General features: G+C 42.7%; 1 protein-coding gene across 1 annotated transcript in view; it reads left to right on the forward strand.

The window, feature by feature from the left end:
• The window catches only part of LOC139409507 (hemicentin 1), a 242,956-nt gene that overhangs the window by 114,984 nt on the left and 112,972 nt on the right, over window positions 1–15,000 (forward strand). The window contains exons 15-19 of the mRNA XM_071154768.1: window positions 1–144; window positions 370–564; window positions 655–750; window positions 9,678–9,805; window positions 12,787–12,931. The exon at window positions 1–144 is cut by the window's left edge and continues 18 nt beyond it. Coding sequence (XP_071010869.1) covers window positions 1–144; window positions 370–564; window positions 655–750; window positions 9,678–9,805; window positions 12,787–12,931 — 708 coding nt within the window. The remainder of the gene's footprint in view (window positions 145–369; window positions 565–654; window positions 751–9,677; window positions 9,806–12,786; window positions 12,932–15,000) is intronic.

Below are 15,000 nucleotides of genomic sequence, written 5' to 3' on the forward strand. Positions count from 1 at the left end.
CATCATCCTACATGGATATTGACCCCCTGGGAGGGACTCTGACGATCAAGGAGACACAGGACGTTGACGCGGGGGACTACACCTGTGTGGCTGCGAACCCTTCAGGAACCTCCTCACCTGGGAAGATCACCCTGGATGTAGGATGTAAGGATTCCTCTGGACTCTTGAACACATCATGAAAAAGACATCTGACATCTCTACACCCAGAAAAGACCAGTTTACCATCAGAAAATCACATCATTATACTGTATTGTCCCATGTCAAATGTTGCCTGCTGTAGTGATGGATGAAGGAAGCCTTTCTTCATGGTCTTATGAGGGATTTAGATCTTAGTGTTGTTGACCCTAACCTCTGACCTTTGCCTTCCAGCTGCACCCCAGTTCACCAGAGAACCGTCTGACGTGGCGGCGGACATTGGCTCTAACGTGACCCTGCCGTGCCACGCGCAGGGGTACCCCGAACCCCAGATCACCTGGAGGAGGGAGGACAACGCACCCATCTTCACCAGACGCCCCACACACAGCACCATCACACAGAAGACAGGAGGGGACCTGCAAATCAGCAGTGAGGTTTTGGTTCATATACACATGCACACACGCACGCACATACACACACACACACACTAATTCCTATCTTCTCTCTTCTCTGTGTCAGATCTGTGGGTGGAGGATGAGACGGTGTATGTGTGTGAGGCCCAGAACCAGTTTGGGAGGATCCAGACACACGCCAGAGTCACTGTCACCGGACTGGGTAAGAGACAGACAGGGATCTCTGATCACATGCTCTGGGTACTGTAGGAGGGGTAGGGTACAGAGGGTAGGGTAGAATAGGGTATCAGAGGGTACGGAGGGTAGGGTAGAGGAGGGTATTATAGGGTACAGAGGGTAGGGTAGAATAGGGTATTAGAGGGTAGAGAGTGTAGGGTAGAGGAGGGTATTATAGGAGGGGTATAGAGGGTAGGGTAGAGGAAGGTATTATAGGAGGGGTACAGAGGGTAGGGTAGAGGAGGGTATTATATGGTACAGAGGGTAGGGTAGAGGTGGGTATTATAGGAGGGGTACAGAGGGTAGGGTAGAGGTGGGTATTATAGGAGGGGTACAGAGGGTAGGGCAGAGGAGGGTATTATAGGGTACAGAGGGTAGGGTAGAGGAGGGTATTATAGGAGGGGTACAGAGGGTAGGGCAGAGGAGGGTATTATAGGAAGGGTACAGAGGGTAGGGTAGAGGAGGGTATTATAGGGGTACAGAGGGTAGGGTAGAGGAGGGTATTATAAGAGGGGTACAGAGGGTAGGGTAGAATAGGGTATTATAGGAGGGGTACAGAGGGTAGGGTAGAGGAGGGTATTATAGGAGGGGTACAGAGGGTAGGGTAGAGGAGGGTATTATAGGAGGGGTACAGAGGGTAGGGTAGAGGAGGGTATTATAGGAGGGGTACCGAGGGTAGGGTAGAGGAGGGTATTATAGGAGAGTACAGTGGGTAGGGTAGAGGAGGGTATTATAGGGGTACAGAGGGAAGTTTATATGTCAATTGAATCTCAACAATTAAACAGTTGGTGGTTGTATTAGATTCAGTTTTTCTGAATAATAATGGATTTCAGCAAACAAAGAAAGGAAGACAACTACAGGGGAGAAACATAGGAACAAGGTTAACGTTTCATAATTTTAACGTTTAGAATTATTTTTGGCCGAATCGATGTAGTTGGAGTTGAATTCCACTAAGACTGGTCACTGCATTACTCTGTTAATGAAGTTCATCAGAAACGTCATTCACCATGGTGTGGAGTTTAGTCAGCTAAACTCAGCAAAAAAAGAAACGTCCCTTTTTCAGGACCCTGTCTTTCAAAGATAATTCATAAAAATCCAAATAACTTCACAGATCTTCAATGTAAAGGGTTTCAACACTGTTTCCCATGCTTGTTCAATGAGCCATAAACAATTATTGAACATGCACCTGTGAAACGGTCGTTAAGACACTAACAGCTTACAGACGGTAAGTAATTAAGGTCACAGTCATGAAAACTTAGGACACTGAAGAGGCCTTTCTACTGACTCTGAAAAACACCACAAGAAAGATGCCCAGGATCCCTGCTCATCTGTGTGAACGTGCCTTAGGCATGCTGCAAGGAGGCATGGGGACTGCAGATGTGGCCAGGGTAATGAATTGCAATGTCCTTACTGTGAGATGCCTAAGACAGCGCTACAGGGAGACAGGACGGACAGCTGATCGTCCTCGCAGTGACAGACTATTTGTACCAACACCTGCACAGGATCGGTACATCTGAACATCACACCTGCGGGACAGGTACAGGATGGCAACAACAACTGCCCAAGTTACACCACAATCCCTCTATCGGTGCTCAGACTGTCCACAATAGGCTGAGAGTGGCTGGACTGAGGGCTTGTAGGCCTGTTGTAAGGCAGGTCCTCACCAGACTTCACCGTCAACAACGTCGACTATGGGCACAAACCCACCGTTGCTGGACCAGACAGGACTGGCAAAAAGTGCTCTTTACTGACGAGTCGCGGTTTTGTCTCACAAGGCGTGATGGTCGGATTCGCGTTTATGGTTGAAGGAATGAGCGTTAAACTGAGGCCTGTACTCCGTATCGGGATTGATTTGGAGGTGGAGGGTCCATCATGGTCTGGGGCGGTGTGTCACAGCCTCATCGGACTGAGCTTGTTGTCATTGCAGGCAATCTCAACGCTGTGAGTTACAGGGAAGACATCCTCCCCCCTCATGTGGTACCCTTCCTGCAAGCTCATCCTCACATGACCCTCCAGCATAACAATGCCACCAACCATACTGCTCGTTCTGTGTGTGATTTCCTGCAAGACAGGAATGTCAGTGTTCTGCCATGGCCAGCGAAGAGCCAGGATCTCAATCTCATTGAGCACGTCTGGGACCTGTTGGATCGGAAGGTGAGGGCTGCTAGGGCCATTCCCCCACAGAAATGTCCGGGAACTTGCAGGTGCCTTGGTGGTAGAGTGGGGTAACATCTCACTGCAAGAACTGGCAAATCTGGTGCAGTCCATGAGGAGGAGATGCACTGCAGTACTTAATGCAGCTGGTGGCCACACCAGATACTGACTGTTGATTTTGACCTTTGACCTTTTTTCAGGGACACATAATTCCATTTCAGTTTGTCACGTCTGTGGAACTTGTTCAGTTTATGTCTCAGTTGTTGAATCTTGTTATGTTCATACAAATATTTACACATGTTAATTTTGCTGAAAATAAACTCAGTTGACAGTGAGAGGACGTTTCTTTTTTTGCTGAGTTTAGATCACATTCATCAATGGTCAGGTCTGTCTTCTGTTGCGTTCAAAGACAGATTGCTACTTTTGAATTGAAAGTGAATATTTTCACTGGGAGCAGCAGAGGAAAGCGCTCAGCGTTTGAGTGATATTTCAGTTGTGCTGGAGTTGTGTGTGTGAGTAATGGGCCGCATGCATTGACTTTATTTGAAGGCGAGGGAATGTAGGGGTGAACTCAGAGGAACGCGGCTCAAATTCCCTGGCATGGTTTGAAGGGGATGTCAGTTCTTGCAGAAGTCATGGGAGAAAAAAGACCTAAATCACAGTGAGAAAGAGAGAGTAGAGAGATACACTAAGTGTATAAAAGATTAGCAACACCTGCTCTTTCAATGACAGACTGACCAGGTGAATCCAGGCGCACCGGTTGAGTCAAGAGCTGCATCGCTGCTGGGTTTTTCAAGCTCAACAGTTTCCCCATGTGTATTAAGAATGGTCCACCACCAAAAGGACATCCACCCGACTTGACACAACTGTGGGAAGCATTGGAGTCAACATGGGCCAGCATCCCTGTGGAATGCTTTTGACACCTTATAGAGTCGATGACCTGACAAATTTAGGATGTTCTGAGGGCAAAAGGGTTGATTAAATTAAACAATTTCCTCAGCAATCTGCACAAAATACCCCATAATGACAAAGCAAAAGCAGGTTTTTAGAAACATTTTGCAAATGTATTAAAAACAGAAATACCTTTTTTACATAAGATTTTCAGACCCTTTGCTATGCAACTCCAAATTGAGCTCAGGTGCATCCTGTTTCCATTGATCATCCTTGAGCTGTATCAACAATTTGACTAGAGTCCACCTGTGGTAAATTACATTGATTGGACATGATTTGGAAAGGCACACACCTGTCTATATAAGGTCCCACAGTTGACAGTGCATGTCAGAACAATAACCAAGCCATGAGGTCGAATGAATTGAACCCGATGGTCACTCTGACAGAGCTCTAGAGTTCCTTTGTGAAGATGGGAGAACGTTCCAGAAGGACAACCATCTCTGCAGCACTCCACCAATTAGGCCTTTATGGTTGAGTGGCCAGACAGAAGCTACTCCTCAGTAAAAGGCACATGACAGCCCGCTATGAGTTTGCCAAAAGGCACCTAAAGACTCACAGACCATGAGAAACAAGATTCTCTGATCTGATGAAACCAAGATTGAGCTCTTTGGCCTGAATGCCAAGTGTCATGTCTGGAGGATACCTGGCACCATCCCTACAGTGAAGCATGGTGGTAGAAGTATCATGCTGTGGGGATGTTTTTCAGTGGCAGGGACTGGGAGACTTGTCAGGATCGAGGCAAAGATGAACGGAGGAAAGTACAGAGAGATCCTTGATGAAAACCTGCTTCAGAGTGTTCAGGACCTCAGACTCGGGCTGTTGGAAGGGTCACCTTCCAACAGGACAACGACCCAAAGCACACAGCCAAGACAATGCAGGAGTGGCTTCGGTACAAGTCTTGGAATGCTTTTCCATCAGTCTTGAAGAAATTCCCATATTTGCTGAGCACTTGTTGGCTGCTTTTCCTTCAGTCTGCAGTCCAACTCATCCAAAGCCATCTCAATTGGGTTGAGGTCGGGTGATTGTGGAGGCCAGGTCATCTGATGTAGCACTCAATCACTCTCCCTTTTGGTCAAATAGCCCTTACACAGCCTGGAGGTGTTTTATGTCATTGTCCTGTTAAAAAACAAATTGTAGTCCCACTTAGTGCAAACCAGATGGGATGTCGTATCACTGCAGAATGCTGTGGTAGCCATGCTGGTAAAGTGTGTCTTGAATTCTAAATAAATCACCAACAGTGTCACCAGCAAAGCACCATCCCAACTCCTCCATGCTTGACGGTGGGAACCACACATGCGGAGATCATACGTTCACCTACACTGCATCTCACAAAGACATGGCGGTTGGAACCAAAAATCTCAAATTTGGACTCATCAGACCAAAGGACAGATTTCCACAGGTCTAATGTCCATTGCTTGCTTGGTCCAAGCAAGTCACAACACAACTGATTGGCTCAAATGCATTAAGAAGGAAATAAATTCCACAAACAAACTTTTAACATGGCACACCTGTTAATTGAAATGCATTCCAGGTGACTGGAATGAAGCTGGTTGAGAGAATGCCAAGAGTGCAAAGCTGTCATCAAGGCAAAGGGTAGCTACTTTGAAGAATCTCAAATATAAAATATATTTTGATTTGTTTAACACTTTTTTGGTTAGTACATGATTCCATAAGTGTTATTTTGTAGTTTTGATGTCTTCACTGTTATTCTACAATGTAGAAAATATTAAAAATAAAGAAAAACCCTGGAATGATTAGGTGTGCCCAAACTTTTGACTGGTACTGTACATTTATGTATCGGTTGCAGTTTCACCAAGCCTCATAACACATTGAAATACCTTGACTTTGAGTCATCTTGACATTGAGTAAGAACAGCAGGTCCTCTGTAGTCTTTAAAGGATCCATGGTATGCACGCAATCCTATATATTTCTATTTCACTAAAGTGGGAGAGACACAGATATGGCTGGGCAGCATCCATAGTGGAGATTGTTGAGTTCAGAGTTTGGTTTCTAACTTCAAAGCCCAGCCCTGTCAAAGCCCACACACTTCTTTGGATTGCCTGTGACTGTAAATGTGTGTATGTGTGTGTGAAAACGTGTATATGTGTGTGTCTGTTTATTTATGAAAGGCACGCCTTCTCTGCTTGAATTCCCAATGCATGTATCACAACCCTGTCAACTGCGCGGCAGGTATGTACAGTATGTGTGAGTGTATGTGAGTGTGTGTGTGTGTGTGTGTATGTGAGTGTGTGTGCATGCTTCTTAAATGTTGTGTGTGTTTGTTTACACATGTGTACCTTGTTAAGTAAGCACCATTCAGCAGCAATGCAGGACTGACTGGGGGAACTCACAGTCACTGGGTTCTTATTTGGGCTAAAGGTCCCATCAGATCCAGCTGCCCCATATTAACGTGTGCCCCACTTCACTAGTGACACAGTCCCTGCCCATAACACCCCGCCTCTGGGGTTACTGTGGCAACGCAACAAGCAAAACATGGGAGGTGTCCCAGTCAGTTCTACAGCCCTGCCGCCCTCTTTCTTAATCTCTCTGTCTCTCTCTCTGTCTCTCTCTCTCTGTCTCTCTCTCTGTCTCTCTCTCTCTGTCTCTCTGTCTCTCTCTCTGTCTCTCTCTCTGCCTCTCTCTCTCTGTCTCTCTCTCTGTCTCTCTCTCTCTGTCTCTCTCTCTGTCTCTGTCTGTATCTCCCTCTCTCTCTCTTTCTCTCTCTTTCTCTCTATTTGTCTCTCTGTCACTGTCTCTCTCTCTCTCTTTTTCTCTCTTTCTCTGTCTCTTTCTGTCTCTCTCTCTCCCTCTCTCTGTCTCCCTCGCTCTCTCTGCATCTCTCTCTCTCTCTCTCTCTCTCACTCTCTCTCTCTCTCTCCTCTCTCTCTCTCTCTCTCTCTCTCTCTCTCTCTCTGTCTTTTTCTCTCTCTCTCTGTGTCTCTGTCTCCTTTATTGCATTGGGAAACATATGTTTACTTTGCCAAAGCAAGTGAAATAAATAATAAACCAAAAAAAATTAACAGTGAACATTACACTCACAAGAGTTACACAGTCATATTATGGTTATATACAGTGTTGTAATGATGTGCAAACAGTTAAATTACAAAAGGGAAAATAAATAAACATAAATATGGGTTATATTTACAATGGTGTTTGTTCTTCACTGGTTGCCATTTTCTTGTGGCAACAGGTCACAAATCTTGCTGCTGTGATGGCACACTGTGGTATTTCACCCAATAGGGAGTTTATCAAAATTGGATTTGTTTTCGAATTATTTGTGGGTCTGTGTAATCTGAGGGAAATATGTGTCTCTAAATGGTCGTACATTGGGCAGGAGGTTAGGAAGTGCAGCTCAGTTTCCACCTCATTTCGTGGGCAGTGAGCATAGCCTGTCTTCTCTTGAGAGCCAGGTCTGCCTATGGGAGTAGCTCTCAATAGCAAGGCTATGCTCACTGAGTCTGTACATAGTCAAAGCTTTCCTTAAGTTTGGGCAGTCACAATGGTCAGATATTATGCCACTGTTTACTCTCTGTTTAGGGCCATATAGCATTCTAGTTTGCTAAGTTTTTTGGTTAATTGTTTCCAATGTGTCAAGTAATTCTCTTTTGGTTTTCTCATGATTTTGTTGGGTCTAGTTGTGTTGCTGTCCTGGGGCTCTGTGGGGTGTGTTTGTGTTTGTGAACAGAGCCCCAGGACCAGCTTGCTTAGGGGACTCTTCTCCAGGTTCATCTCTCTGTAGGTGATGGCTTTGTTATGGAAGGTTTGGGAATCACTTCCTTTTAGGTGGTTGTAGAATTGAATGGCTCTTTTCTGGATTTTGATCATTAGCGGGTATCGTCATAATTCTGCTCTGCATGCATTATTTGGTGTTTTACATTGTAAACCGAATTCTACACACAGTCTCAATTTGGTGTTTGTCCCATTTTTTGAATTATTGGTTGGTGAGCGGTCCCCAGACCCCGCAGCCATGAAGGACAATGGGTTCTATAACTGATTGAAGTATTTTTAGCCAGATCCTCATTGGTAGGTTGAATTTGATGTTCCTTTTGATGGCGTAGAAGGCCTTTCTTGCCTTTCTGGAAGTCATCCGAGGCTCTGATGTTTAGGCCGAGGTATGTATAGTTTTTGTGTGCTCTAGGGCAACGATGTCTAGATGGAATTTGTATGTGTGGTCCTGGCGACTGGACCTTTTTGTCAGGGCCCTGGTCTGACAGAATCTGTGCAGAAGATCTAGGTGCTCCTGTAGTCCTGTCTTGGTTGGTGACAGAAGCACCAGATCATCAGCAAACTGTAGACATTTGACTTCAGATTCTAGTAGGTTGAGGCCGGGTGCTGCAGACTGTTCAAGTGCCTTCACCAATTCGTTGATATATATGTTGAAGAGGGTGGGGCTCAAGCTGCATGGCCCTGTGGAAAGAAATATGTGTATTTTTCGGTAATTTTAACCTTGTAATTTTAATCCTGCATGGATTTTATAATGTTGTATGTTTTTCCCCCAACACTACTTCCTCTCTCTGTATCTCTCTCTCTCTCTGTATCTCTCTTCATATCTCTCTCTTTCTATCTCCGTATCTCTCTCACTCTCTCACTCTCTCACTCTCTCGCTCTCTCTCCCTGTCTCTCTCTCTCTGTCTCTCTTTCTCTCCCTCATATCGTCTGTTAGCTCAGCAGCTGGCAAGAACCACATTACATCAGGCAAACCTTATCTCCTCCTGTAGTCAGTTAACCAGCCAGTCAGTCAGTCAGTCAGTCCATCTTTATGTTATGTGTGAACATAAAAGGGGGATTCCTTTCCAATCTGGCAACCATCTTGTTAGTCTCTGTCTTTCCTCATGCTGGATCCTCTCAGGAATCATCAGTCTTGTCATGCCACACTCCCAGTTCCCGTCTCAGAGTGGAGATGCAGGACTCGAACTGACGGCTGTTTGTGTTACAGGCCTTGAGTGGACGGATAGCCAGAGGGATAAGAGATGTAATGTATACATTAACCCTGAGTGTCTACTCGAGCATAGAATGTTTATCTTTATTTAACTAGGCAAGTCAGTTAAGAACAAATTCTTATTTGCAATGACAGCCGACCGGGGAACAGTGGGTTAACTGCCTTGTTCTTGGACAGAACGACAAATTGTCAGCTTAGGGATTCGATCCAACACTCGTTCAGTTACTGGCCCGACACTCTAACCACTAGGCTACCTGCCACCCGAGCACACGGGGGAACATACCGTATGTTCTGGGCTCAGAAAGAATATTTAGGCCTAGGCCAGGTTTTCGTGGTAAAGTCAACTGGTCAGGGTTCATATGGGGCATTTTCATATATTTCCTTTCAGGAGGTCAGTTCATATCAATGAGGATGGTCACATTGTGTTTGACTGGAGACGGTTGGGTGGTCAGTTTATGGTCAGATTATCTTCAAGTTGGTCATGTTCTCCTGGCCAACACCTTGTCAACTGTTTCTGTCCCCCAGATGACCGTGTGAACGTGTTCAAATCGCTGCACATTCACACACGTACAGTATGTATGATGTCATCTAGACCAACTGTGTGTGTGTGTGTGTTTTGGGTGTATGTGAGCCCTTTACATCGTGCCTAGGGAGAGAGTGTAAATACGTCAGTACTTATAGCAACCATGCGTTCCCTAAGCCTCTCAGTGTGGAGATGTGGAAACCATATGGAAGAGAGTGTGTGGTAAAGCAGGGAGGCAACTGGGAAGTGGACCCAGTGGAGGTGAGCCCTGGTCAGTCATGGAGAGAGCAGGAGAGCCCATGGTCCCTGGAAACAAACAGCCACTTGTTTTTATGATTTTTTACAGTGTCCCCGGTGATTGGCCACAGTCCTGGGGTGCTGAATGTGATCAAGGAGCAGCAGGTGACTCTGCCCTGTGTGCTGCTGGCGGGAAACCCCCTACCTGAGAGACGCTGGCTACACAACCACGGCCTGGTGAGAAGGCTATACACACACACTGGCACACACACACTGGCACACACACACACTGGCACACACACACACTGACACACACACATACACACACACACACACACACACACACACACACACACACACACACACACACACACTGGCATGCACACACACATACCCACACACACACACACACACGCGCGCACACACACACACACACACATACTGGTACGCACACACACATACCCACACGCACACACACATACCCACACACACACGCGCGTGCATATGCACACACACATACACACTACTGGTGCCTGAGATCTGCCTGTGGTTAAGCACTGTGAATAAGATTACACCAATTTGTCATCAGACAGTCGAGGAATGATTCATAAAATTGAATAAAAAAATGTAACAAAACCACTCCAAAATGACTTTCTCACTGCAACGTCTATGAAGGTGTCTATTGTTTTAGCACTGATTTTAAAACAAATATTAGACTTGTCTATGGACCACCTGTGCCCGTTTTGAGTAGAGGTCCATTCTGTAAGTGTATTTGGGTGTTTTAAATATACCATATGTTTCATACATACCACATGTTTTATACATACATACCACATGTTTTATACATACCACATGTTTTATATATACATACCACATGTTTTATACATACCGCATGTTTTATATATACATACCACATGTTTCATACATACCACATGTTTTATACATAGCACATGTTTTATATATACATACCACATGTTTTATACATACCGCATGTTTCATACATACCTACCACATGTTTTATACATACCACATGTGTTATACATACCACATGTTTTATACATACCACATGTTTCATACATACCACATGTTTTATACATACCGCATGTTTTATACATACCACATGTTTTATACATACCACATGTTTTATACATACCACATGTTTTATACATACCACATGTTTTATACATACCGCATGTTTTATACATACCACATGTTTTATACATACCACATGTTTTATACATACCGCATGTTTTATACATACCACATGTTTCATACATACCACATGTTTTATACATACCACATGTTTTATACATACCACATGTTTTATACATACCACATGTTTTATATATACATATCACATGTTTTATACATACCACATGTTTCATACATACCACATGTTTTATACATACCACATGTTTTATACATACCACATGTTTTATACATACCACATGTTTTATACATATCACATGTTTTATACATACCACATGTTTCATACATACAACATGTTTTATACATACCACATGTTTCATACATACCGCATGTTTTATACATACCACATGTTTCATACATACCACATGTTTCATACATACCTACCACATGTTTTATACATACCACATGTGTTATACATACCACATGTTTCATACATACCTACCACATGTTTTATACATACCACATGTTTCATACATACCACATGTTTTATACATACCACATGTTTCATACATACCACATGTTTTATACATACCACATGTTTTATACATACCACATGTTTTATACATACCACATGTTTTATACATACCACATGTGTTATACATACCACATGTTTCATACATACCTACCACATGTTTTATACATACCACATGTTTTATACATACCACATGTTTTATACATACCACATGTGTTATACATACATACCACATGTTTCATACATACCACATGTTTTATACATACCACATGTTTTATACATACCACATGTTTTATACATACCACATGTTTTCTACCTAGCACATGTTTTCTACCTACCACATGTTTTCTACCTACCACATGTTTTCTACCTACCACATGTTTTCTACCTACCACATGTTTTATACCTACCACATGTTTTATACCTACCACATGTTTCATACCTACCACATGTTTTATATATATATCACATGTTTTATACCTACCACATGTTTTATACATACCACATGTTTCATACATACCACGTTTCATACATATCACATGTTTTATACCTACCACATGTTCTCTACCTACCACATGTTTTATATATATATATCACATGTTTTTATACCTACCACATGTTTCATACATACCGCATGTTTCATACATACCACATGTTTTATACATACATACCACATGTTTTATACATACCACATGTTTTTTACATACATACCACATGTTTTATACATACCACATGTTTCATACATACCACACGTTTTATACATACCACATGTTTCATACATACCACATGTTTTATACATACATACCACACGTTTTATACATACCACATGTTTTATACATACATATCACATGTTTTATACATACCACATGTTTCATACATACCACATTTTTTATACATACCACATGTTTTATGCATATCACGTTTCATACATACCACATGTTTTATACATACCACATGTTTCATACATACCACATGTTTTATACATACATACCACATGTTTCATACATACCACATGTGTTATACATACCACATGTTTTATACATACATACATACCCCATGTTTTATACATACATACATACATACCACATGTTTTATACATACCACATGTTTCATACATACATACCACATGTTTCATACATATACCACATGTTTTATACATACCACATATTTCATACACACCACATGTTTTATACACACCACATGTTTTATACATACATACCACATGCTTCATACATATACCACATGTTTTATACATACCACATATTTCATACATACCACATGTTTTATACATACCACATGTTTTATACATACCACATGTTTTATACATACATACATACCACATGTTTTATACATACCACATGTTTCATACATACATAGCACATGTTTCATACATATACCACATGTTTTATACATACCACATATTTCATACATACCACATGTATACATACCGTGTTCCAATACAGCTGGTTGTGTGTGTCTGTGTGTGTGTCCCCCATGTAATGTTCTCACCTGTTGAATGTGTTCCTGTCCATGCCAGGTGAGCTCCAGCCCGTATGTGACGGTGCGTAGAGACGGCAGCCTGCATATAGACCACGTTCGTCTGGAGGACGGAGGGGAATACACCTGCCTGGCAGAGAACGTGCTGGGCTCCAGCAACCGCACCACCACCCTCAACATCTATGGTAAGACCACAATACTATGGTTAACATCTACTATACGACCACAGTAAGACCACAATATCATGGTTAACATCTACTATACGACCACAGTAAGACCACAATACCATGGTTAACATCTACTATACGACCACAGTAAGACCACAATACCACGGTTGACATCTACTATACGACCACAGTAAGACCACAATACCATGGTTAACATCTACTATACGACCACAGTAAGACCACAATACCACGGTTAACATCTACTATACGACCACAGTAAGACCACAATATCATGGTTAACATCTACTATACGACCACAGTAAGACCACAATACCATGGTTAACATCTACTATACGACCACAGTAAGACCACAATACCATGGTTAACATCTACTATACGACCACAGTAAGACCACAATACCATGGTTAACATCTACTATACGACCACAGTAAGACCACAATATCATGGTTAACATCTACTATACGACCACAGTAAGACCACAATACCATGGTTAACATCTACTATACGACCACAGTAAGACCACAATACCATGGTTAACATCTACTATACGACCACAGTAAGACCACAATACCATGGTTAACATCTACTATACGACCACAGTAAGACCACAATACCATGGTTAACATCTACTATACGACCACAGTAAGACCACAATACCATGGTTAACATCTACTATACGACCACAGTAAGACCACAATACCATGGTTAACATCTACTATACGACCACAGTAAGACCACAATACCATGGTTAACATCTACTATACGACCACAGTAAGACCACAATACCATGGTTAACATCTACTATACGACCACAGTAAGACCACAATACCACGGTTAACATCTACTATACGACCACAGTAAGACCACAATACCATGGTTAACATCTACTACACGACCACAGTAAGACCACAATACCATGGTTAACATCTACTATACGACCACAGTAAGACCACAATACCATGGTTAACATCTACTATACGACCACAGTAAGACCACAATACCATGGTTAACATCTACTATACGACCACAGTAAGACCACAATACCATGGTTAACATCTACTATACAACCACAGTAAGACCACAATACCATGGTTAACATCTACTATACGACCACAGTAAGACCACAATACCATGGTTAACATCTACTATACGACCACAGTAAGACCACAATACCATGGTTAACATCTACTATGCGACCACAGTAAGACCACAATACCATGGTTAACATCTACTATACGACCACAGTAAGACCACAATACCATGGTTAACATCTACTATACGACCACAGTAAGACCACAATACCATGGTTAACATCTACTATACGACCACAGTAAGACCACAATACCATGGTTAACATCTACTATACGACCACAGTAAGACCACTGTAGCAACAACTTCAGTTGGTCAATATTACGCTACAGTCACACCACACTACTGTGTACCCACTGTAGCAACAACCCACATTGACTGGTACTGGTGATTCTTGTTTATAGCCTCGTTATTGTTATTTTATCCTGTTACTATTTTTCCTTTAGTTTATTGTGCAGATTTTTTTGCCTTCATATTTTAAAACTCTGCGTGGTTAGTTAAGGGCTCTTAAGTAAGCATTTTGTGGTAAGGTCTACACTTGTTGTATTTGATTTGTACTAGGACCACATAACCACAGTCAGAATCTGTGAGGACAGTAAAACTATGGTCAACAGTTAAAGCCATGGTTAACTTCTACTAAACAGTTATACTGTATATCTTCTGTGGGACCCCTCTGTTGTTTCCACTGTATATCTACTGTCGGTACGACTGTAATGGAGTCATTCCACAATCCTCCATAATGTTCTCATCTTCTCTGTGGGCTGTCTGACTCCAAACACAATGAACCTTTATTCTCCTTCCCCCCTTTCTCTCTCTCTCTCTCTCTCTCGCTCGCTCTCTCTCTTTCTTTCTATACTCTTTCTCTGTACTCTCTCTCTCTCTTTCTCTCTCTCTGTTCTCTCTCTGTACTCTCTCTCTCTCTCTGTTCTCTCACTCTCTGTTCTCTCTCTCTCTGTTCACTCTCTTTCTCTCTCTCG

The sequence above is a fragment of the Oncorhynchus clarkii genome, chromosome 5, assembly GCF_045791955.1.
Source record: "Oncorhynchus clarkii lewisi isolate Uvic-CL-2024 chromosome 5, UVic_Ocla_1.0, whole genome shotgun sequence".
NCBI lineage: Eukaryota > Metazoa > Chordata > Actinopteri > Salmoniformes > Salmonidae > Oncorhynchus > Oncorhynchus clarkii.